We start from the raw sequence: 20,991 nt of genomic DNA on the forward strand, positions 1-20,991 counted from the left end.
AAAGTTCAAGTAAATAGTTTTCGGGAAAAAAATCTTGTTTGATTTTGAGAAAAGAATGAATGAGAGAATTCTAAGTCGCGAGGAAATCTTCAATACTGTGAGGTCATGCAAAACTCTCTCGTCTGTCAATGCAGTCCATGCACAAATTCAACCAGCAGGCCATGCTAATGACGTCTTTCTCTGGAATCTTCTTATAGATGCATACGGGAGATTTGGTGACGCTGTGTCTGCTAGAAAGATTTTTGGCAATCTTGCCGGTAAGAACATATACTCATGGTCTTTGATGCTCTCCGCATATGCCCGCAATGAGCATCTTGACTTGGCTGAGGAGGTATATGCTGCAATGCCTGAATGGAATCTTGTGTGCTGGAACACACTCCTCACGGCTTACAAGCAGCATTCGCGTGTGGAATCGGCAAAGCTTCTCTTTGATTCCATCCAAGAAAGAACCCTCATGTCGTGGAATCTTCTCTTAACGGCATATACCCAAAATAGGTATCTTAAAGAGGCGAAGCTTCTCTTTGACAAAATGCCCGAGTGGGATCAAGTATCGTTTACGTCTATGCTGACTGGCTATGTCCGTACCTCAGACATTGGCCAAGCCAAAGCTCTGTACGAAAGCATGCCATACTGGGACTTGGTAGTGTCAACAGCCATGCTCTCTGCATATTCTCTGGCAGGGCATCTGGAAGATGCGGAGAGCATTTTCTACAGGATGCAAGAGTGGAATCTCGTGTCTTGGAACGCAATTTTATCAGCATATTCTCGGCATGGCTGTCTAGACGTTGCCAGGAAAATCTTTGATGGCATGAGAGAGAGTAATATCATATCTTGGAATGCCTTGCTCTCGGCATATGCCCTCAAAGGCCATGTCAAGCAAGCCAAGCTAGTTTTTGATTCCATGCTTGAGTGGAATTTAATTTCTTGGACTACAATGTTGACAGGGTATTGTCTAAACGGCTGCCTAGAAGAAGCCAAGCTTGTTTTCGACAGTATGAAAGAGCGAGATTTGGTATCGTGGAATGCCATGCTCTCGGGATATTCCCTAAACGGGCATTTGTCTCTGGCCGTAGATCTCTTTCACAGAATGAACGAATGGGATCTCGTGTCGTGGAACACACTGCTCACTGCGTACGTACAGTCCGGAAGCATAGATGATGCGAAGAATCTCTTCGACTCAATGCCCGCGAGAGACATCGTATCGTGGAACGCAATCCTTGCCGCGTTTGCCCAGCGAGGGAATCTGTGCAAAGCGAAAGAAGTGTACGATGCAATGAAAGTGCACGGACTGATCCCGTGTACGACACTGATCACCGCGTACGGAGAGACTGGGAATCTCAAAGAATCGAAAGGTATCTTTGATTCTATGCCCCAACAGGACCTTGCATCGCACAACTCATTGCTCTCCGCATTTGCCCAGAACGGGCATTTGGAGGAGGCCAAGGCACTGTTTGACACAATGCGGGAGTGGAACCTGGTGTCGTACACCGCGCTTCTAAACGGCCACGCCCTGTACGGCAGCCTGGACGAGGCGCGGCGGGTGTTTGACTCGATGCACGACCACGACCTCGTCGCGTTGACCTCGATGATCTCGGCGTACTCGGTCAACGGGCACGTACGGGAGGCGGCGGCGCTGTTCAAGAGCATGCACGAGAGGAATCTGTTTACGTGGAACGCAATGCTATCCGCATATGCCCGAAACGGGCATATACTGAAGGCGAAGGAACTGTTCGATGGAATGCCGGAGCATGACTTGATCGCTTGGAACGCCCTCCTCGTCGGCTACGCTCAAGCTGGCGAATTCGATCTTGCATCGCAATCCTTCCGCGAGATGAGCGCGGTGGCGATGCCGGACGAGAGCTGCTTTGTTTGCGGCTTGCTGGCTTGCAGCCACGCTGGAGACGCCGCATCCTGCTTGAGCCTGTTCGTGTCGATGACGTTTGATTTCGGGAGGATCCCGGCCAAGCAGCACTTCTCGCTCATGGTTGACGCGCTCTGTCGATCGGGTTACCTCAAGGAGGCCGAGGATCTGATCGAGAGCATGCCCTTTGTTCCCGACGAGGTGGATTGGAAGTGCGTCCTCGCTGCGAGATCGAGGCAAAAGACGAGCAAGAACTCGCGACTCGACCAGGCGTTTGCATCAAAGAGGGTTCTCGAGCTGGATCCACAAAACCCAGCCGGGTATGTCTTCCTTGCGATCAACATGGAGAACGCGGCTATCTCAAGCTTGTAAGCATATAGAACAATCGAATCGATAACTTACTATAACACATTTATGAGATTGATGGAACAAATCCAAGGAAACGTTGTCCCAGAGAATTTCAGCTCTCTTTCAGCGCGAAGCTTGCGGTGGAGCAAATTGCGCCGGCACTGGCAGCCAGAGTGACTGTCCGGTTGATCTGAGACTCACTGCTTCACTCAAATGGTGTTAGAAAAGATCTCTAATGCGAGTGTGAGATGTCTCACCTTAGAACAGGCGGAGGAGCGCTCAGCTGTTGCGAGAAGTGATGGACGCGACCGGCAAACTTCTCTACGTCAAAATTCTCGTCGGGTGGAGCGACGCAGTGTCTTTGCATCTCTTGGACTTTCCTAATGGTGTTTTCCTGCAGGGAAAGCAAAACAAGCTCGTGGTGAGATAGAACTCATAGATAGATAGATATTTCACGGAATGAGAATCGATTAGACTCACCAGGTTGGAGCCCTCTGCCGCAAGAGTAGCGTCCATGTTCATAAACATTTGCATCCATTGACCGTCCCGTCCGATGTGACCGGAAACAATGACGCCGCGAACATTTCTCCTGCTCCTTTTCAAGGCTGGGAAGAAAAACGAAAGCACAGAAAATCACGATCCATCCCACGTTACAGAAATAAAGTAGCTGACCAGCTAGCCGTCCCTTCAAGTCGAGGTGGAGAAGCTCCAGCCAGCGAGATGCTACACTCACGGCTGCACAAAAGGCGAGAAGAAAACAGGAAGAGAAGTTTAGCACCTTTACGAAGAAACAAGAACACCATCGCCAAACATACCTGCGCTTGCGAACAATGGTGTCACAGCGGCCGCAGAAACATAGTTGTTATCCTCCGGTTTCCTCTTCCTAGAACTAATTTGCGCCAAAGGGAAAGAATTCTCCTTGTCATGGCCCTTGTTGTCATCTTCTTCTCCTTCTCTACTTTGATCCCTTGCTACATTCGACTTCTCGCCGCTGGAGCAAGACTCCAGCGCCAGGAACAGCAAATCCATACTGCTACCGCCTTCAGACTGCGTCACGAGAGCCAGGGTTGTATGGAATCGAATCGATCCCAATCTAAATCCAAGAGCTTACCAGTGGCGCGAGAGGCTTTCTTGCCGCGGTGTTGACAGTATTGACGCAGCAGCTCGCCAGTGGCTTCATTCGCCCGCCGTGCACGCCATCGTCTTCCTCGTCGCTCTCCACGGCGATGCGGCTACTCGCTCGAGGCCGAGATCTCTCTCGCCTGGCCACCGAATGGAGGCGATTCGAGCGGCCCCCAGCAATGCCAGCAGCAGCCACCATAGCCTCGCGCCTGGAAGACCAACCCTAGCAAAGGGAATGCGCGCCAGAACGCTAAACCCTAGCCTGGGGAGCGCGTATCAAAATCTAGCCGCCACTAGAGGGAACTCATTTCAAATGCTGCTGTGAGGGAAACCGGCTACTGGCGGTGATGGTGACCGGATGTGCCGGTAAAAGAAACGGAATCAAATGGCATATTCTCAAGGGACCAAATTATTCTCATGAAGTTTTAGGGTTTGTGAATAGCGGGGGCGATGGGCGACTTCAAGTTCCCATATTTCTTTGATTATCCGCCTTACTTCACGTAATCGTGTGATTTCCCTGTTGCTCGTGTGCGCCTTACCAAGATTTGTTTTTTTTTTCTGGATTTTTTTCTACTTTTTTTCTTGATGAAAGATTGCAGCCGGTCCAAGACACCAGAGAAAAGCAAATGCAGCTATGGAAGGAGCTCATTCTCAGGTATTGCCAACACCACAAGTGTTTCATCATCAATCTAGAACAGGAGTTCCCTCTATTCCAGAATTTGAGCATCCAGAGTATGTCGCTTCGCTCTTCTTGTAATTTTTCCTCAGGATGTTCTTGTGATTTCTCGTGATTGATCACAGGAAAACTTAGTTTTGAAGCTCGAGAGATGTTTCTAGCAGCTCTGGTTGCCGAAGGTATGTTCCTCTTTATTTTTCCTCTTGAGTCTCTCATTTCACTTTTACAAACACAGGGAAAGCCGAGTGGCTCGACAAAGCACATAAGAAGTGCCTCGTTCTCTGGCGGTCGATTCAGGAGTGGAGCGAGATGATCTTGCAGCTTGTAAGCCAAACACTCCTGTTTGCTAAGATCGTTTCCTCTTGAACTTCCGCAGGTTAGAGACAATGCAATGGAGGATGGAGTTCTAACGCTCGACGAGATCCAGTCAGGGGATGAAAGCCGTGGAACTGGTAAGGAGTTTTGCCACTAGTTTTGTGATCTCCTCGCTTTGGTTTTTTCTTCGTCCGCGTAGAGCTAGCTGGGATCGATCGTTTCGTGCTGGTGCGAGCACTGAAGCTCCTCGAGCAACGCGGCAAAGCGGCCATGTTTAAAGGCAAGGCTGGAGACGACGAGGGCGTCAAATTCAGTGCTTCATAGCGTTTGCTAGGAAAAAAACAAATTAAAAAAAGGAATTATTAATTAAAGACACAAAAAAATCGTTTAAAAAAAAGAACCCTTTCCATAAAAAGGTGGTAAGGGTTCATTCATTATTCCCTTTTGGATAGCCTAGTATAAATAGGGGAGAAACATTAGTCGTATCCTAAAGAAAAGAGAGAGAGAGAGAGAGAGAGCAGCCATGGAATCCTTTGGAGCTTACACAGTTGGGGCAGAGCTGGAGCGTGAGGCCTACTGGCCAGAAGCCAAGCTCCGGATTTGCATCACCGGTGCTGGAGGATTCATAGCATCGCACATTGCACGGCGGCTCAAAGCCGAAGGCCACTATATAATTGCGTCCGACTGGAAGAAAAACGAACACATGAGCGAGGATATGTTCTGCCATGAGTTCCATCTCGTGGATCTGCGCGTCATGGACAATTGCATGGTGGTGACAAAGGGCGCGGATCACGTCTTCAATCTCGCGGCCGACATGGGCGGGATGGGTTTCATCCAGTCGAATCACTCAGTCATCCTTTTCAACAATACCATGATCAGCTTCAACATGCTCGAGGCCTCCCGAATCAATGGAGTCAAAAGGTGTGGATTCTTCTTTTTGTTCTGAGAATTTGGAGCTCACTTTTCCTTTTGGCTTGCAGATTCTTTTACGCGTCCAGCGCATGCATCTATCCGGAGTTCAAACAGCTAGAAACGAACGTGAGTCTCAAAGAAGGCGATGCATGGCCGGCAGAGGTATGTGAAAGAAAGAAATCCTTTCTTTCTGATCTGGAAGTTCTAAAACTCTTGTTTTCCTTGCAGCCCCAAGATGCCTATGGGCTGGAGAAGCTGTGCACCGAAGAGCTGTGCAAGCACTACACCAAGGATTTTGGAATCGAGTGCCGGATTGGGCGCTTCCACAACATCTACGGGCCTTTTGGTACCTGGAAAGGTGAGCTTAGATTCTTGGAGCTTCCTTTTTCTTCTCTTGCTCGAAGCTTAGAGTGTGATGGGTGACTGACAAATCGATCTCACAGGCGGACGAGAGAAGGCTCCAGCCGCGTTTTGTCGCAAGGCCCTGACTTCCACCGACAAATTCGAGATGTGGGGCGATGGTATGCAGACGCGATCCTTCACGTTCATCGACGAGTGCGTGGAGGGCGTCTTGCGACTCACCAAGTCCGACTTCCGGGAGCCGCTCAACATCGGCAGCGACGAGATGGTGAGCATGAACGAGATGGCGGAGATGATCCTGGGCTTTGAAAACAAGCAAATTCCAATCCAGCACATCCCCGGGCCGGAGGGAGTCCGCGGAAGGAACTCGGACAACAGTCTGATCAAGGAGAAGCTGGGCTGGGCTCCCTCGATGCGACTGAGAGATGGGCTGCGAATCACCTACATGTGGATCAAGGAGCAACTTGAAAGGGAGATGGCGGAGGGATCACACGACTTGGCGGCAGCTTACAGCTCCTCCAAGGTTGTGGGAACTCAAGCTCCAGTCCAGCTCGGCTCACTCAGGAAGGCCGATGGAAAGGAATGATGAATTCCTGACTTGCATAGGTTTCTTACAAAGAAACACAGAAAGTTGACTAAAATTTGACTGTTCACCAAATGTCCTAAGAAACCACTTCTAAATGTAATTCTAACTCGCCTTGGGGATAGTATATCTCATCTGTGAAGTTCTATCTGCTTCTCCACTAAGAATCTAGAACAAGAGACGAAGAAATCCATTTTTTATCTGGTAACAAGGAGAGAATAGATGCGCTTCACCTGAAGCGATTGTTTGCTTCAATAGGATTTTATGACACTCGTCACTTGAACGTCATGTAGCATTCTCCACACATGCTTACGTTGAATATCATGGTGCCTGAGAGCTACGATCTTGAATAGGGACAGAAACAAGCAAGAACAAATGGAAACTCCCGCGAGTTCATCTTGTTAGGGAGCTAGAAGTGGGATGCTTCGCATTCGCTCCATGATCGGTACAACGTGTGGCTTCTCGATCTTTAGACCTAGGTTCCTGCATTGATATTCACCAATCTAAAACCACTGTTTGTGTTGCGTGTTGCGAAAAAGGTCCCATACGTCTTCATCTTTGTAACTCTGAAGCATCTAAGAACGATGTATCATTGCCTGCATTCTTTTTAGTTAAAAGTTAATATATTCAATTTCTCTCTTAAATTTGAAGAACTTTTGTGTACATAACAGCTCCTCCAAGGTTGTGGGAACTCAGAATAAATACCATATACAATTGTGTGACTTGCATTTCTTGCTTAAGAAATCACCTCTCTAAACGTGATACTAACTCTCCTCGGTGATAACAAGTCCCGGTTCTCAATCTCATGTGTGAAGTTATATCTACTATCTCCGGTAAGTATCTAGAACAAGAGAAGAAAAAAATCCGATAAAATAGAAGACAGAAGTTTTGATTTACCTGTAGAGATCGTTGCTTTAATCGGATTTTGTGGCACTCATACGCACCCCTTTCTCGCTTGAACGTCATGTAGCATTCTCCACACATGCTTAAGTTGACGATCAATGTGCCTGAGAGCTAAAAACACTTGTGATCTTGAATAGGCAACGAGCAAGAACAAATGAAAGACAGCTGGAAAGGATTGAGAGAACCTGGCGATCATCGACGTGAGGCCGCAGGAAGTGTCCGGATTCCCTAATATACTCCAGCGAGTTCATCTCGTTGGGGAAGAACTCGGCTAGAAGTGGGATGCTTCGCATTCGCTCCATGATCGGCTCCAGGACGTGTGGCATCTCAAACTTTGGAGCTAAGATTTTCCTGTGAACAAAAGCATTGATCTCCACAAATCTAAGACCAAAGAAAAACTCGGAAAACACAAGAAAAGAAAAAGAACAAACCTTTTGCCTAGAGCCATCACAAGGCCGTAAGACTTGCCATTGTTTAAGCCAGTGAAACTGTAAGGCTTCCAGAGATTCCTAGCATCCGAATCCATTGCAAAGATGAGCTTCTCCTCTTCCTGGGAGATCAAGTGCGTCAAGAGAAAATGGTCCAAAATCAAGGCTTACCTCGCAAGATATAAAGTTTTCAACGAGCTGGTATCCATTCATAACGGAAGGTTTGGGCTGGACACGCGAAGAAGAAAGTGCCACGAACACCGACGAACAAGAAGCTTGCTCGTCGAGACAAATGGTTTCTTCTCTTCCTGCCGATAGTAAAACCTTGAGCCCAAGTTGAGAAAAAAAGAAAAGAAAACAAAACAAGAGACTTGCCAGTGAGAGGTGTTTGCTTTTGAGACGCATTTCTAGCGGGCTTGCAATCCAGATCCAGATGCACATTTATCAGTGTGGTAGCCACCTTGAGCTGATAAACAAAATGGGATGAGTATTTGGACAATTTACTTAGAATTCAGCTGATAAGATTTATTCAACCTGGATTACTACCAAAAGAGAAATAAACTAAGAACCTGGCAAGCTGGGCACTCAACAAACGACGATGCCCCGGTGTTGACAAGCCTCTGTTGCTGAGGTGACGCCCTCGATGACGATTTCTTGAGCGCCCTCTTCTTGGGAGCTACCTTGCTAGTCGGCCGCATCGCCTACAGCCCTAAATTCTTGTGCATTTGAAACAAATGTGAGGCATGGAAGAAAAAATCCAAGCCGTGGAGGCACTTAAGGATACAAACTCTTTTGCTCAAGTCCAAGCCTGTAGAAGGACCCATGGATATTGGACAACAATCTCTGTTGAATCAAAATATAGTTTTGGAGAGTATTTGCATTGTTTTGAATTATCTTAGTGACAGATCAAATAAATAAATAAGCACTGCTGGTCTAGTGGTAGAATAGTTCCCTGCCACGGAACAGACCCGGGTTCGATTCCCGGGCAGTGCAGGTCACGGTCACATTGCATAGTTTTGTTTTCGGGCAGTTTTCCAATGGTTGTTGCGAAACATTAACAAATGTCAAAATGTGGCCTACAGCTGCAACCATGAGAAGAAAAAGGAGAACAAAAGCTCAGTCGGTCAATCCCCGCGCAGTCTTGTATATGCTGCTCTGCAGCTGCATCACGTACGCAATGCGACAAGGAAGAAAACAATGGCACACATAACCGCACGTCGGCTTAATCTATATACTTTCTCGCTTTCAATGCAAGCAGCATAGAAAAATGCATGAGAGCAAACAGGAGAGGCACTCCTTCCACATGCACTCCACGCCAGAAAAGCACGGCAAATGCAAGCATTCGAACAAGAGAAAGGCTGCAAATTTTCAAGCAAACCAGCGACAAGCCCTCACAGGCGGACTGACTATGAGCAAGTTGCAACACAGCGCATGAAGCCTTACAGCAGAGGAAACAAAAAAACGAGGAAAGAATATTAAAACAATCAGCGAGAGAGTAAAAAGAAATAGAGACATACACTACCTATTGTTATATGTTACATCATCCCAGTCTTCTTCACGCATTACAGGAGGAGAAAAAAATACATCTGTAGAAAGAAAGGCACAATGAGAAAGAGGTTTGACAAACGTTGTAATTAATGCGTAACATCGCAGTCACAGGCACAGGCACTTGCGTGGAGTACAAGCGGGAGATGCGACGAGTGGAGGGAATATATGATCGGGATCCACACGGAAGCACAACAGGAACGCACAACAGGAAGCATGAAAGATGGAAAGAAAGCACTCAGTCGATATAAGTACCTTAGAAGTTGCGTCGTTTAGAGTCAGTGAGCGGTGGAGGCGCTGCGGTTATGTTGGCCTTGCTGCTTCATCGTCTGCTTCGCTGAAATCTCTGCCGAGAATGGCACCCCCGGCTCCACCTTCTCGTGTGAGTTGGAGACCTGGCTCTTGGCTGTCTTGCAACCGAAGCGTCGAGAAACCAGCCCAAACGGCCCCTTCCCCCCCTTTCCCAGCTTCTCAATCTCCTGCCGCATCGTCGTGCATTCCTTCTCAAGCTCCACCACCCGGCTCCTCATTCTGTCCATGTCCACCTTGAGGACCTGGTTCTCGCGGATCACGCTGGCCCAGCCGTTTTGCAAGCTCGAGTGACCAACGCCGCCAGCGTTTTCCACCAGGTGCGAGGAGCGCAGGGGCCTCGACTGATCGACGTTGTCGGCAACAAGGAAGCAGCCGGCGATGGCGGTCCGCAACTGGAGCTGCTCGAAAAAGAGGACTTGCACCACCACCCGGAGTGGCAGCCGCTCGTTCTGCGCCGCATGAGTGCACGCCTCCAGGGAGAGCTTTTGGCAGTCCATAATTCGGCAGATGCGCTCTCGCTCGTGCTCCAAAAGCCATGGATGTGCCTGAAAAGTATTCCCAGCTAGTAAGTATATCGCTCTCCACTATTGGACTTTTATCATCATGAAGTTCACGAATTGCGAATCCAGCAAGCAACGTACCTTCAAATAAATATCGATCGCCCTGTACAGCCCATCGTCCATAAGTCTGGCGTACTCTGGTAGACATTCTGCGAGCGATTGGAACTTGGCCGGTTTCAAGTTGACATCCGGAGCAACCTCGGCGAGATAGTTATCCATCTGCTTGGCCACCATCATCATCGGACTCAGCTGCGGCGACCCGATCAACGGGCCATCTTCGAAGGACTGAATCGACGAAGAGGTTGCACGAGCTTGGTCCATCATAAGAAAATGGTCAAGTATCCGCTGTACCGTATCGATGTCATACAGCGTCTCCACTGTGTACGAGTAATTGGGCATGAGGAGATCGTCGAGACTTGCCTGTTCCATCTGCTGGCCGATCCTCCTCTCGAGGCTGCTCTTGCAGTCCGCATTAGCCGAAAGTATCATCGCGATCCGGAGCAGGCCGAACAGGAACCTGGTCGAGACGACGCCTTTCTGGAGGGGCAGCAAGCTCTCAATCGTCTCCAAAAGAACCTTTTGCTCGTTCTCCGATAGAGCATTCGTCACCGGAACGATGGACAAGTTCCCACTTTCTCGCCCGTCCTGTCTCCGACTTAGTCCCGGGAGCTGCTTCTTTGCATAGTACATGAGCGCTCCCGCGATCGCGTCCCCCCGGATCCCCTTGGCTTCCATTGCAGAGATCACCCTCTCGTAGAGCGGAAGACTGAGCAGCGAAACATCCTCATACCACCAATCCGACCTCGGGTTCTTCGGCTTTGCCCCTGTGCTTATCCCGTTCCAGAGAACACTCCCCCCGGGACTCTGCATTGAGCCGCTCTGCTCCATCACCGGCCACCCAAACAGCGCTGGATCGGTGCAAGCTTTGCTGGCGATGGAGTCGATGCATCGTTTGACGATCCCGAGCTCCTCGGCCTGCTGGAACACGTCCTCGCAGCTCTGGAGCGCCCGGACCGAGTCCTTCCAGCTCTTGAGAACCACCTGGTTGAGGAAACTATCGATCTTGGCGATAAGGTTCCCTTCCACATACTCCTCGGTCATCTCCAGGTACTCGGCGGCGCACCTCAGCGCCACCGCATTGGCCGAAGTGAGCTCCACCTTGACGGCGTAGCAAAACTTGGCGGCGAGCTCGAAGGTCTCGGCGCCGCCGGGGACGCCAGGAAGAACGATTCGATTTCCATCGCCCGCGTCGTCATCTAGGAGCTCGGCGACTAGCCGCGTCAATCTGCCGCTCCTGGACATGAGCGGGAACTGGGAAGAGAGGAAAGATTCGTGAGACTAGCACTAGAACTAGAATGAAATTGCGCGAACCTTGTGGAGGTGGAACGTCATCTCCTCCACCTCGATGACGATGTCGCTCGGAAGTCCCGTCGTGCAAAACCTGCCGTCCAACAAACGTTTGATGAGACCACTCGCCTCCCTCAGCAAGAAGATTTCCAGCGGCATCGCGCAGCCACTGGAGCAAGGGAAATCCGGAGAAAGAATGGAAGACGATCTAGATTACGATCGATCGGAGAGGAGGTATTTCGTGCAATGCATGAAGAATCGAAGAGCTAGAGCGCCTTACCATGCCTGCCCCCTTCTCTGGAAGCCGTCCGCCTTGGATCCGAGCTTCATACACGCCATTCCGGATGGAAATCTGGCGGCCTTCTCACCCAGCGATCGGCATTCGAGACTCAAGCTCGCTCCTCCATCGCCGGCCGATCGACGAAGAAAGGATTCGCTTAAGCAAGAAATGAATTAACAAACCGAACGAGACTAGAAACCCTAAAGAAAACCGGGGTTTTTGCAGAACTAGACTGGATTGGAGAAACGCTTTGGCGTCCATTAACTTTCTTCTTTCACGGAAATGTTTTACTGGCCCCCCGTGATGCTCGTACGGTCGGTACGTGCCCTGGCGTATCGCGCGTGCCACCTGGTTTAATCATGTCGGGGGAGGGTAAAAATCAAAACGCCCGCAGATGAAATGAAGGAATGTGGAAGTCGAATAAAGTAAATTTTCGCGGGTGGGAATTTCCCGGGATTGGATATAGTGACCCGTCAGCCATTGTCTGTGGGCGTCATGCATATTCGCCAAGCACAAGGAAACAAGATTCCATTGGGGCAAATTTTTTAGAGCCCGATGTTTTGGCGGGCTTTAGGTTTTAAAAAAGATTTTCTAGGCATTGGGTAGGACGCCACCTTCAACAAGTCAAAAGGCACTCAACAAACTTGCCTGATGGATCACCGATCCTTACAGTATCATGCTATGATTTGGTTCCACTTGTTTAGGGTTTCTTGTCCAGAAAATTGGAAATGGATGCTTCGATCACACAGCATGAGCTTTCGGTTGGTTGGATCTGGACTTTGCAACAATGGAAGTTTCAAAAGGAGGCTCTACTTTTTCTTAATGGTAGAAAAGTAGCAAGAGATTCCCTCCTCATGATCCGGAAAGGAAATGCTAAAGCTTTGATGATTCCTCGGAATAATTAGCTAACAGGACGTAAGGCGCGCCATCTCCGGGTGCCAGCACTAGCATATTTTGAGCTGCTAAAGCAGCGATGTAGTTTGTGTTCGTCGCTCTAGAACATCCTCCAAGCAAAGCACCCCAAGAGACTCTATCTGGCTCAAATGGCATATTCTTCACAAGATCGTCTGCTCTGGAGGCCTGGCCCGACCTTGCAAGGATATCGATTAGCGTGCAATAATGTTCCCTCCATGGCTCCAAGCCATAGTCCGCCACCATTTGGATAAAATAATGCAATGCCAGTGACACCATTCCAATGTGGCTACACGCCACCAAAACGCTCATAAACGATATGGGATTTGGATCTTGGCCGTTGATCTTCATGTCGTGGAACGCATCTAGCGATTCGTGGGCGTGGCCTGTGTGGGCGTACCCAGCAATCAGAGTCGTCCACGTCACCACATTCGTTTCGATGGTGGCGTCAAAGATTCCCCTGGCGCGGATTTGCCGGCCATTACGGGAATATGCCGCGATCAAGGCCGTGGACGAGATCACATCTCGCTGTGGCATGGAATCGAATATTTCTTTTGCTTCGTCCGGGTATCCACCCACCGCATATCCCGTGATCATGGTATTACAAGAGATGGTAGACAACTTTGGTATGGAATCAAATAGCATCTTTGCCTGATCCGTATGCCCGGTCTGGGAATATACCTTTATCATTGCGTTCCAGCACGCTAGATCCCTCTCTGGAGCATCCTCGAAAATTCTTTTCGCCTGCTCCACGTCGCCTTTCACCACATAAACCTGCATCATAGCGTTCCACGAGACAGAATCTCTCACCGGCATCATGTCAAACATCCTCTTTACTTCTAGAATATGCCCAGACTCGGCATAAGACGTTATCATAGCGTTCCAAGAAACCACATTGTGTGTGGGCATCTTATCAAAGATTTTCTTAGCGGCATCAGTCTGTCCATTCTCCGCAAACACCGTTATCATGGTGTTCCAAGTAACGTCATCTTTCGCAGGCGCCTCCTCAAACGCCTTCTTGGCCGCTAAAAGATGCCCATTTTGGGCATATGCTTGGATCATGGCGTTCCAGGAGATTATATTCTTCTCGGGCATTGTGTCGAAAATCCACCTGGCGTCCTCCAGCTGGCCGTGCTGGGCAAACGCTGCCAGCATGGCAGTCCACGTCACGACATTCCTGTACGGCATACGCCCAAACACACTCCTCGCTGACTCAATATGCCCGGCTTGGGCATATGCTTGTAAGATGCTCGTCCATGAAACCACGTTGGGATTTGGAGCTTGGTCGAAGATTCTCTTGGCGGAGTGTAAGTCCTCGTTGTAAATGCAGGCCTGGATCATAGCGTTCCATGCCGCTATGTCCTTCTCGGGCATGGAGTCGAAAATACCTTGAGCCTTGGAGAGATCCCCGAGCTGGGCATAAGCCACGAAGAGCGTTGTCCAGGACGCTAGACTTCTCTTGGGCATCCGGTGGAAAATCTCCTCAGCCTCCGCAAGAGACCCATTCTGGACGTAAGCTAGCATGAGTGCGTTCCTCGAAGAAACACCCGGATCGTCTAAACGGTCGAAGAGACCGCGAGCGTCTTCGATGCTCCCGCAGCTTCCATAGAGTTTGATGAAGAGACTTAGCAATGCCTCGTCGTGGCATTGGTCGCTGATGAGCTTTGCATGTAAGCGCTTGGCCTGGGAGAGGTCCTTGGATCTCAGGCATGAGTTCACCAGGTAAGTTACCTGGTGAAGCTGAGAAGCTGGAACTTGAGAGAGCATACCTCATGATCCAAATGATCTGTAAGCCACTTGAAAGAGTTACTGAGAATTGCCACAAAACCGAGAAGTTTACCTGATATGAACTGAGCGAACTCGTGACGAAGCTGTGCCTCGAACTTTTCTCCTTCATGTGAATCGATCGACACTGTCACAGCTACAGCTCGTCTCCAAGATGTGGTCAGCAACGCTGCTTGCTCTCCGAGCTTGGATTCTCTCAAGAACATCGGCAGTCCAGGACGAGAGGTGAGACGAATTCAAGCCGACCGACCTGTCTTTGTAGAAGAGAAAGCACTCGAGTACCTGGGTCTTGGTATCGTAAGGGCAGTCCGGACCATCGGGGTCTCTCCAGGCTCCTTCATGCTTGAGCCCAGTCCAGTCCGCTAGCCACGTATAAATGTACTGCCCGACTCCCGCAAACTCTAGCCAGCCTTTTGGAAAGAGTTCCATGACACTTCCACCCCTCGGCATGAACATCATGTTTGTGAGCTGTGCGCCGTGAGCAGTCAGAAGAACGTCGCTCTTGCTCATCACTTCCACCTGAGTTCACAGAACCATAGACATCAACTTCCAGGAGAGTGAAAAACCAAGAGCCAAGATACCTGTTCGCAAAAGCTCAAGTTGCCGATCGAAACGATGTCGAGTTTGCATCCCTTGACCATTGCACACTGCTCCGAGACAGCACTAACAACACCAGATAAGTTGCTGAATTCTCTCGGCCCCGACCGCGCGACGAGAGTGATATCAATCCTTCCATCTTTGCCGCCGAGAACGAAGGACCTCGGAGCAACTTTGCAAAACTTGTAGACCTTGCAACGCACCACATCGAAGAGCCTGTTCATCCTTTCCTTGGACATCCCACCGAGGCCCCTGCGCTGGACAATGGCGTCCTCAAAGCACACCGGACCGCTTCCATACGAGCTCAAAGTGTCTGGCCTCAGCTTCACGCCCATCGAAGCATGAAGAACGTTGGTGATCCAGTCGCCCATCTTGGTCACCATCTCTCCCCAGTGGTAAGCTACGATCCTGGCCGGGACTTTGCAGCCATTGTCGACTCGCCAAGCCGCAAAGTTGATGATCGCGGACATGCTGTGCCAGGGATTCACGTAGTCCCAGTAGTTGTCAGCTACGAGTGTCAATCCTGGGAGATAAGTTGCGCCATCCGGTAAGAAGCCTTTCCACGCGAAGCCATACTTGTTCATGGTTCCATTGTGAGTGTGGTTGCCTTGCAAGCACAGTAGCCTCCCTTGAGAAATAGTTGACGGGAAGCGAAACTCTTCCGGCTTGCCCTGATCATCCACAGAACTTCCGTGGAGAGAGCTCATGAACCAGATGGTGTCGCCCTTGGAGAGACCCGGCTGCGACAAATCCTTGAGCTCCATCATCGTGAAACTGTGCTTGAGGTGTTCGCCCACCACCTGGAATTCGTGCCGGAGTTCTTCGAGCTCTTTCTTGGCTGTGGAGTATTTCTTCTCGTTCTCGTCCTCGAGCATTTTCTTGGCTCTAGCACACTCTTCCTGGATCTCTTTTACGGTTTCTTTCTCGACTTTAGAAGTGGAAGATCCATCATCGCCTAGACCAGAGTTTAGCACGGAAGGAACATCGTCGCTGCCTAGAGAGACCGAAAGTACCTTTTGCAAACACTTCGCCATGGCGGCTTTGTCGCTGGAATTTCGAATGCATGCCATGGCCGCCCCTCTTGTGGACGTGCGCTCATCTGGATCTTGAGCGGCTTCCAATGCAGCACAAATTCCTCTCGTCTCGATCGTCACAAGCTGGAGAAGAATGAAAGCCAGCAATATGAGAAGCACGCAGACGAGAAACCTGTTCGCTTTCGTCGCGACTTTGATCTTTCCCAGAGGAGCACGCTCGTCCATTACCACAGCTCTTCAAATCAATCCCTGGAGCTCAAAACCCTGGCGGCAGATCTAGCGAAAAACCTGTGACACCACGATTTCTTGATGCGACTGGCGTGATCGTGCAGCAATGCGATTAAAAAACTGGAGCATTGCACCGGGAAGATCCACAAATCTCTCTCGCGCTAGCTCTAGCGGCGACATTCTTGCCCATCGAAGAAAGTGATCACAATTATAAAAAATTCACAAGCCTAGAATAAAGGTACATAGACACGTGATATGCCCTCGATGACACGGCATGGTTTAAGACACGTGTTATCCACGTAGGTTGACCTAAAAGGCGATACTAAACGATTAAAACCCACTAGGGGAGGTCAAGGGCAGCCTTTTAAAAGAGGCAGCAGCCGCTGCTCAGGATCATCGACAGCGCCGCGAAGAACACATCTAGATCACGATGCAGGCGCCACATCTCCTCCTCGAGGAGCCGATCCGCCTGGCCTCAATCCTGGAATCGTCCCCATCGGTAATGTGTTGCTCGATTCGATAGACCTAGCTCTCGATCGCGAGCTAAAGTATCCATTGTGCTCCCAGGTGCCTTCATTCTCCGCGATGACGAAGATTATCGGGACTCTGGGGCCGAAATCGCGAAGCCCTGAGGTTTTGGAGGGACTGCTCAAGGCTGGAATGTCAGGTGCTGGAATTTCTTCTATGTTGTGAGTGCGTGGTTGTAATCTTGCTCTGAGCAGTGGCGAGAATCGACTTTTCGTGGGGGGACGATGCCTACCACCAGGAAACACTGGAGAATCTTAAGAAGGCTATCAAGAACACGAAGAAGCTTTGTGGAGTATGTATTGGATGGTTTCTTCTTTTTCTTTCTTGGTTGCCCAATAAGTTAGCTCTTGTATCTCTTTCTTTTATAGGTGATGCTCGATACAACTGGTCCAGAGTTACAAGTAGTGAACAGAGGCGAGAAAAGCATCGCCTTGGAGGCTGATTCGTTGGTAACATTGACTCCTGACGACATGGTCATTGAGGCTTCTTCTGGAATCCTACCCTTAAATTTTGCTGACCTTGCATCGGTAAGTGTCAGCTCGGCTCGAATGTATGCATTGCTAACAGGCCTTAACTCAGGCTGTGAAACCGGGGGACACAATCTTTTTGGGTCAATACCTGTTCACTGGAAGTGAGACAACTTCCGTGTGGCTAGAGGTTTGCGACATTTCTGTTGTGCGTTTTCGTGTTTTGACATGAATTTACGTAGGTTGCGGAAACGAAAGGGGATGATGTGATCTGCACAGTTAAGAACAGTGCTACTCTAACTGGCAGCTTGTTCACTGCTCATGCCGCTCAAGTGCATATTGGTTTGCCGACACTGAGTGAATCGGACAAGAAGGTAGGCGCTTGATGAGGTTGAGATTCACTGCTTGATGCTTTGATGAATACAGATAATCTCCACATGGGGAGTGCGTAACAACATTGACTTTGTATCGCTTTCTTACACTCGACATGCTGAAGATGTGCGAAAGGTGAGTCTCCCGCTGAAATCTTGAAATTTTTTTTAGCTGGAGCGCTTTACAGGCCCGAGAGTTTCTTGCACAACTCGGAGATCTTCAGCAGACGCATGTTTTTGCAAAAATTGAAAACATCGAAGTACGTTTCGAAATCTATCAATCAATGTTGTTGGTTAAATGTTTTCGTATTACAGGGGTTGAGACACTTCGATGAAATATTGAAGGAAGCCGACGGCATCATATTGTCACGTGGAAATCTGGGGATTGATCTCCAGCCCGAAAAAGTAAGAGCATCGTCTCTTTAACTTGATGTGTGGCTAACGTCTCCGTGCTTTCCCAGGTCTTTCTTTTTCAAAAGGCAGCCTTGTACAAATGTAATATGGCTGGGAAGCCAGCAGTTGTAACTCGTGTCGTGGACACCATGACTGACACCCCAAGACCAACGCGTGCTGAAGCAACTGACGTGGCTAATGCTGTTCTTGATGGTGCGTGTTTTTGTCACTTCTGCTCATTTGCATGTTTCAAATTGTCTTTGCAGGTACCGACGCTATTTTACTCGGGGCAGAGACACTACGCGGACTCTACCCGATAGAGACAATCTCTACAGTGCGCAAGATATGCGCTGAGGTATGTATCCGAGTTTTTTCTTCGTTATTTTTTCGTTGTTTCTGGAATGCTAAAAACCACTATTGCAGGCTGAGAAGGTCTACAACCATGCTAATTACTTTAAGAAAACCGTCAAGAAAGTTGGAGAACCAATGTCTCACCTCGAATCCATTGCGTCCTCGGCGGTGAGAGCTGCTGTTAAGGTCAAGGCGTCCGTTATTGTTGTGTTTAGCTCCTCTGGACGCGCTGCCAGGTACAGTCTCTTCATTGAGCTGGATTGCCAACAGTGTGTCTTTGCTTCCGAGCAGGCTTATAGCAAAGTACAGGCCACCAATGCCTGTGCTCGTACTTGTTATTCCAAGGCTCACTACGAACCATTTGCGCTGGACGTTCATAGGAGCTTTCCAGGTACTCACGTTGGACCTCTTTCCTTCTTTGTTTATTTTAAGGACTTGTTTAGGCAAGGCAATGCTTGGCTGTGAGAGGGCTATTTCCAATGCTTGCGGATCCTCGCCATCCGGTACGTTTGATACAGCGTCGATACGTTTTACTGGACTGTTGTTCTTGCAGGCCGAGTCCAATAGCACTACAAATGAGTCGATTCTTAGAGTGGCCCTGGATCACGGCAAAGTGGCAGGAATCATCAAACCTCACGACAGAATCGTCGTGTGCCAGAAGCTTGGAGACTCGTCGGTCGTTAAGATTATTGAACTCGACGACTGAGAAAATGCTCGCTCATGAATTTTTGTAGCATAATAACGCAGATCATTCTGCATGATACCAACATTTGCGCTATAGTGAATAAAAGATTTGCTGGTTATGACTGCATTTCATTTTAAAAAGTCGTATCTTTGGTTTATGCTCGGATTGCTATGCCCATGCGTGTTGATGGAAGAAATTGTGAATCCTGCCAATATTTGGAAAATAACAAAGTAAAATGATATGCTCAAGCTCTCTCGAGGATTTGTAAATGCTCTTGGACTGCTCAAGCCATATGCTGCAAATAATGGGAAACAATATGGCAACAAAACTAGAAGAATCACTTGAACTTCATAATCTAGTGACTAAAGGAAAAATGAAACTTTACTAAAAACCAGAACCTAGCTGGGAATTTGCTCATACAACCCATATCCAATCGAGCTTTCAGTATTTGTGTTATAGCCAGTGAAGATTGCTAGCTCAAAGAAATGACATCAAACTTCAGCCAGCTCCTTTTCTGCCTAGCATTTTAGTTGAAAATAATAACTTGTATTTACAAAAATTAATAAATAGTATAATTATTAATAAACCATATTATTTTAAATTTAATTTTTTTAGTAGGATTCTTATCAAAAAATTTATTTTAAAAGTGATAAAAAAATTAAAGATATACAAAATAAGAGATTAGAAAAGGAATAAGCAAGCCAAATGTTTCTATAATACAAATTATTAACACCCTTTAATCTTATCAGACCAGAGAATATTTTTTGCAATGATATACAAGTTGCATAACTTAAGTTTGTTAGGAAAGATGGTTGAATTAGTGTGGATTTCAATCTTTATGAGAGATTTAATGGGCATTTGGTCTAGTGTTATGATTCTTTCTTCAGATGCAAGAGGTCTTGGCTTTAATTTGCAAGTCCTTTGTGTATGGAATCTTGCATAAATGCAAATAGAAACACACTTGAGTCTCATGAACCCAATTTATAAATATTTTGAACATATTGTTACAAATCCCATCACAAAATTAGCATTTCATTGCTTACCATCCTGATTGTTAAGTGTTGGAGTGAGTTTCATATGGGAAATGCTTTTATCTTTGCACAGAAATCTTGATTCACTAATATACCTTTCGTTGATCACTCTCGAGCAAGCAAAGTTTGTAAGAAACTGCTTGTAAGTCAAAGTTATGATAAAATAAATTGATCTAGTGAACAAATCTTGAGGGTTAACTTAGCTTGAAAACAAGACTCTGTCGTTCTAGGTATATCTGATGATCTGTGTGAAGTTGTTTATTTCTAACAGATTAAAAAATGTTTTCAAATTTATCCATAGCTCTTTTTTATCAGCAAGAGAAAGTAGTGCTTGTTTTGCTTAATAGGATCCTTAATCAGTTTTAAAAATATGAGATTCTAAAAAAGTAAAGTGTATAATTGTGCTAAAATCCGCATAACAGCCACTTTTACACATTGATAGTTATTACTTTAAATTTGAACTTTTGAAAAAACCTGTAAAGGGACTCAGATGGCCTAGAACATGCTAGAATATTCTAGGATATTCTACCATCTAATAGCTGTTATTCATTTAGATTAATCTTGTATTTATAATTTATAAATTTGCTTAAACACTTTCTAGTATATTATTTTTTATTCTACCATCTAATGGCTGATATGCAATAAGATTAATCTAGTATTTATAAATTATAAACAAGTTTATAATTATAAAGTTTTATATGATCAATTAGATTCATAAGTAGAAATAACACTACTATTAGGCAAACCAAGCATTACTACATGCAACACATAGCAAATTATTAAATATATAAATATATTAAAACAAAGGTAAATTTTATTAATGACTTTTGCTAAGCACCTCCTTATAATTTTATTAAATTTCTCTTTTCTTTAATTATTAATCTTATTTTCAATTTATTTTAAATGTATTAAGCTGATTTATATTTTTTTACTTATAAAATAATTAAAAAGACTATAAAATAAAATAAAATATTCCAATGAAGTGTTATATTTTTTTTTCAGAAGTATATCCTTCTCAAATTGATGCAAGTGATTTTGATGTGTTATCTTTAGAATC

The 20,991-nt window shown here is 47.2% G+C and overlaps 8 protein-coding genes and 1 non-coding gene across 16 annotated transcripts; 5 read left to right on the top strand and 4 right to left on the bottom strand.

The window, feature by feature from the left end:
• Positions 1-55: 55 nt before the first annotated feature.
• LOC112344707 (pentatricopeptide repeat-containing protein At4g02750-like) lies at positions 56-2,233 on the top strand. The gene has a single exon (XM_024670015.1). It carries the CDS (start codon positions 56-58, stop codon positions 2,231-2,233), a length of 2,178 nt encoding a protein of 725 aa, XP_024525783.1.
• A 7-nt stretch (positions 2,234-2,240) lies between these two features.
• Positions 2,241-3,620, bottom strand: LOC9659963. 2 transcript variants are annotated; one of them, XM_024669651.1, is made up of 6 exons: positions 3,321-3,620; positions 3,025-3,256; positions 2,882-2,944; positions 2,690-2,814; positions 2,467-2,603; positions 2,241-2,412 (listed from the first exon to the last, which is right to left on the bottom strand). In XM_024669651.1, exons 1-6 carry the CDS (start codon positions 3,528-3,530, stop codon positions 2,322-2,324), a joined length of 858 nt encoding a protein of 285 aa, XP_024525419.1. In that variant the 5' UTR covers positions 3,531-3,620; the 3' UTR covers positions 2,241-2,321. The 2 variants fall into 2 exon arrangements, with proteins under 2 accessions (XP_024525419.1, XP_002965172.1); XM_002965126.2 differs by having other exon boundaries at positions 2,241-2,409; positions 3,321-3,617.
• Positions 3,621-3,744: 124 nt separating this feature from the next.
• LOC9660177 (vacuolar protein sorting-associated protein 25) lies at positions 3,745-4,719 on the top strand. Its single transcript, XM_002964779.2, has 6 exons — positions 3,745-3,831; positions 3,924-4,063; positions 4,133-4,186; positions 4,243-4,331; positions 4,384-4,459; positions 4,522-4,719. The coding sequence occupies exons 1-6, from the start codon at positions 3,782-3,784 to the stop codon at positions 4,644-4,646; spliced, it is 534 nt and encodes a 177-aa protein (XP_002964825.1). The 5' UTR covers positions 3,745-3,781; the 3' UTR covers positions 4,647-4,719.
• Positions 4,720-4,845: 126 nt separating this feature from the next.
• On the top strand, positions 4,846-6,180 carry LOC9658804 (GDP-mannose 3,5-epimerase 2). The gene is made up of 4 exons (XM_002964780.1): positions 4,846-5,243; positions 5,303-5,396; positions 5,463-5,592; positions 5,678-6,180. Exons 1-4 carry the CDS (start codon positions 4,846-4,848, stop codon positions 6,178-6,180), a joined length of 1,125 nt encoding a protein of 374 aa, XP_002964826.1.
• A 621-nt stretch (positions 6,181-6,801) lies between these two features.
• Positions 6,802-8,330, bottom strand: LOC9658805 (alkylated DNA repair protein ALKBH8 homolog). 3 transcript variants are annotated; one of them, XM_024669721.1, is made up of 7 exons: positions 8,078-8,330; positions 7,884-7,974; positions 7,680-7,816; positions 7,512-7,589; positions 7,266-7,451; positions 7,075-7,191; positions 6,802-7,018 (listed from the first exon to the last, which is right to left on the bottom strand). In XM_024669721.1, the coding sequence occupies exons 1-7, from the start codon at positions 8,204-8,206 to the stop codon at positions 6,914-6,916; spliced, it is 843 nt and encodes a 280-aa protein (XP_024525489.1). In that variant the 5' UTR covers positions 8,207-8,330; the 3' UTR covers positions 6,802-6,913. The 3 variants fall into 3 exon arrangements, with proteins under 3 accessions (XP_024525489.1, XP_024525488.1, XP_024525490.1); XM_024669720.1 differs by having other exon boundaries at positions 7,266-7,431; positions 7,512-7,630; XM_024669722.1 differs by lacking the exon at positions 6,802-7,018 and having other exon boundaries at positions 7,096-7,184; positions 7,266-7,431; positions 7,512-7,630.
• A 100-nt stretch (positions 8,331-8,430) lies between these two features.
• TRNAG-GCC lies at positions 8,431-8,501 on the top strand. Its single transcript has one exon. It is a non-coding gene; the product is annotated as a tRNA-Gly (tRNA).
• Positions 8,451-11,748, bottom strand: LOC112344588 (BTB/POZ domain-containing protein At1g30440-like). 3 transcript variants are annotated; one of them, XR_002991755.1, is made up of 6 exons: positions 11,553-11,748; positions 11,297-11,366; positions 10,007-11,236; positions 9,309-9,910; positions 9,031-9,094; positions 8,629-8,946 (listed from the first exon to the last, which is right to left on the bottom strand). XR_002991755.1 is itself a non-coding variant. In XM_024669615.1 (5 exons), exons 1-4 carry the CDS (start codon positions 11,609-11,611, stop codon positions 9,332-9,334), a joined length of 1,938 nt encoding a protein of 645 aa, XP_024525383.1. In that variant the 5' UTR covers positions 11,612-11,748; the 3' UTR covers positions 8,451-8,590; positions 9,309-9,331. The 3 variants fall into 3 exon arrangements, 2 of the variants coding, with proteins under 2 accessions (XP_024525383.1, XP_024525382.1); XM_024669615.1 differs by lacking the exons at positions 8,629-8,946; positions 9,031-9,094 and adding an exon at positions 8,451-8,590; XM_024669614.1 differs by lacking the exon at positions 8,629-8,946 and having other exon boundaries at positions 8,961-9,094.
• LOC9660179 (pentatricopeptide repeat-containing protein At4g02750) lies at positions 11,705-16,293 on the bottom strand. Of its 3 annotated transcripts, XM_002965129.2 has the most exons (4): positions 15,860-15,990; positions 14,831-15,801; positions 14,305-14,768; positions 14,159-14,250 (listed from the first exon to the last, which is right to left on the bottom strand). In XM_002965129.2, the coding sequence occupies exons 1-3, from the start codon at positions 15,909-15,911 to the stop codon at positions 14,358-14,360; spliced, it is 1,434 nt and encodes a 477-aa protein (XP_002965175.2). In that variant the 5' UTR covers positions 15,912-15,990; the 3' UTR covers positions 14,159-14,250; positions 14,305-14,357. The 3 variants fall into 3 exon arrangements, with proteins under 3 accessions (XP_024525384.1, XP_002965175.2, XP_024525385.1); XM_024669617.1 differs by having other exon boundaries at positions 14,831-16,293; XM_024669616.1 differs by lacking the exons at positions 14,831-15,801; positions 15,860-15,990 and having other exon boundaries at positions 11,705-14,250; positions 14,305-14,421.
• Positions 16,294-16,438: 145 nt separating this feature from the next.
• LOC9660180 (pyruvate kinase 1, cytosolic) lies at positions 16,439-19,041 on the top strand. Its single transcript, XM_002964781.2, has 15 exons — positions 16,439-16,607; positions 16,676-16,775; positions 16,831-16,928; positions 17,005-17,163; positions 17,216-17,293; positions 17,346-17,477; positions 17,530-17,610; positions 17,663-17,734; positions 17,790-17,879; positions 17,936-18,080; positions 18,134-18,222; positions 18,291-18,454; positions 18,510-18,609; positions 18,662-18,721; positions 18,772-19,041. The coding sequence occupies exons 1-15, from the start codon at positions 16,539-16,541 to the stop codon at positions 18,922-18,924; spliced, it is 1,590 nt and encodes a 529-aa protein (XP_002964827.1). The 5' UTR covers positions 16,439-16,538; the 3' UTR covers positions 18,925-19,041.
• The last annotated feature ends 1,950 nt before the right edge of the window (positions 19,042-20,991 follow it).

Source organism: Selaginella moellendorffii, unplaced genomic scaffold (genome assembly GCF_000143415.4).
Source record: "Selaginella moellendorffii unplaced genomic scaffold, v1.0 SELMOscaffold_5, whole genome shotgun sequence".
Lineage (NCBI taxonomy): Eukaryota > Viridiplantae > Streptophyta > Lycopodiopsida > Selaginellales > Selaginellaceae > Selaginella > Selaginella moellendorffii.

What these genes read in the sequence shown, in the direction of transcription:
- LOC9659963 (XM_024669651.1), bottom strand. Translation starts at nt 3,530, where the DNA reads ATGGTGGCTGCTGCTGGCATTGCTGGGGGCCGCTCGAATCGCCTCCAT. An exon ending in GAAAGCCTCTCGCGCCACTG is followed by an intron (nt 3,257 to 3,320) that starts GTAAGCTCTTGG and finishes CTCGTGACGCAG; the next exon opens with TCTGAAGGCGGTAGCAGTAT. An exon ending in CGGCAGAGGGCTCCAACCTG is followed by an intron (nt 2,604 to 2,689) that starts GTGAGTCTAATC and finishes CTTTCCCTGCAG; the next exon opens with GAAAACACCATTAGGAAAGT.
- LOC9658804 (XM_002964780.1), top strand. Translation starts at nt 4,846, where the DNA reads ATGGAATCCTTTGGAGCTTACACAGTTGGGGCAGAGCTGGAGCGTGAG. An exon ending in GCGATGCATGGCCGGCAGAG is followed by an intron (nt 5,397 to 5,462) that starts GTATGTGAAAGA and finishes TTTTCCTTGCAG; the next exon opens with CCCCAAGATGCCTATGGGCT. An exon ending in GCCTTTTGGTACCTGGAAAG is followed by an intron (nt 5,593 to 5,677) that starts GTGAGCTTAGAT and finishes TCGATCTCACAG; the next exon opens with GCGGACGAGAGAAGGCTCCA.
- LOC9660180 (XM_002964781.2), top strand. Translation starts at nt 16,539, where the DNA reads ATGCAGGCGCCACATCTCCTCCTCGAGGAGCCGATCCGCCTGGCCTCA. An exon ending in ACACGAAGAAGCTTTGTGGA is followed by an intron (nt 16,929 to 17,004) that starts GTATGTATTGGA and finishes TTTCTTTTATAG; the next exon opens with GTGATGCTCGATACAACTGG. An exon ending in TTGATCTCCAGCCCGAAAAA is followed by an intron (nt 17,880 to 17,935) that starts GTAAGAGCATCG and finishes GTGCTTTCCCAG; the next exon opens with GTCTTTCTTTTTCAAAAGGC.
- LOC112344707 (XM_024670015.1), top strand. Translation starts at nt 56, where the DNA reads ATGAATGAGAGAATTCTAAGTCGCGAGGAAATCTTCAATACTGTGAGG.
- LOC112344588 (XM_024669615.1), bottom strand. Translation starts at nt 11,611, where the DNA reads ATGGCGTGTATGAAGCTCGGATCCAAGGCGGACGGCTTCCAGAGAAGG. An exon ending in CAGAGAAGGGGGCAGGCATG is followed by an intron (nt 11,367 to 11,552) that starts GTAAGGCGCTCT and finishes GTTGGACGGCAG; the next exon opens with GTTTTGCACGACGGGACTTC. An exon ending in CGATCGATATTTATTTGAAG is followed by an intron (nt 9,911 to 10,006) that starts GTACGTTGCTTG and finishes AATACTTTTCAG; the next exon opens with GCACATCCATGGCTTTTGGA.
- LOC9660177 (XM_002964779.2), top strand. Translation starts at nt 3,782, where the DNA reads ATGGGCGACTTCAAGTTCCCATATTTCTTTGATTATCCGCCTTACTTC. An exon ending in GATTATCCGCCTTACTTCAC is followed by an intron (nt 3,832 to 3,923) that starts GTAATCGTGTGA and finishes TCTTGATGAAAG; the next exon opens with ATTGCAGCCGGTCCAAGACA. An exon ending in AGCAGCTCTGGTTGCCGAAG is followed by an intron (nt 4,187 to 4,242) that starts GTATGTTCCTCT and finishes TTACAAACACAG; the next exon opens with GGAAAGCCGAGTGGCTCGAC.
- LOC9660179 (XM_024669616.1), bottom strand. Translation starts at nt 14,231, where the DNA reads ATGCTCTCTCAAGTTCCAGCTTCTCAGCTTCACCAGGTAACTTACCTG.
- LOC9658805 (XM_024669720.1), bottom strand. Translation starts at nt 8,206, where the DNA reads ATGCGGCCGACTAGCAAGGTAGCTCCCAAGAAGAGGGCGCTCAAGAAA. An exon ending in TTGAGTGCCCAGCTTGCCAG is followed by an intron (nt 7,975 to 8,077) that starts GTTCTTAGTTTA and finishes TTTGTTTATCAG; the next exon opens with CTCAAGGTGGCTACCACACT. An exon ending in GTGATGGCTCTAGGCAAAAG is followed by an intron (nt 7,432 to 7,511) that starts GTTTGTTCTTTT and finishes TTTTGTTCACAG; the next exon opens with GAAAATCTTAGCTCCAAAGT.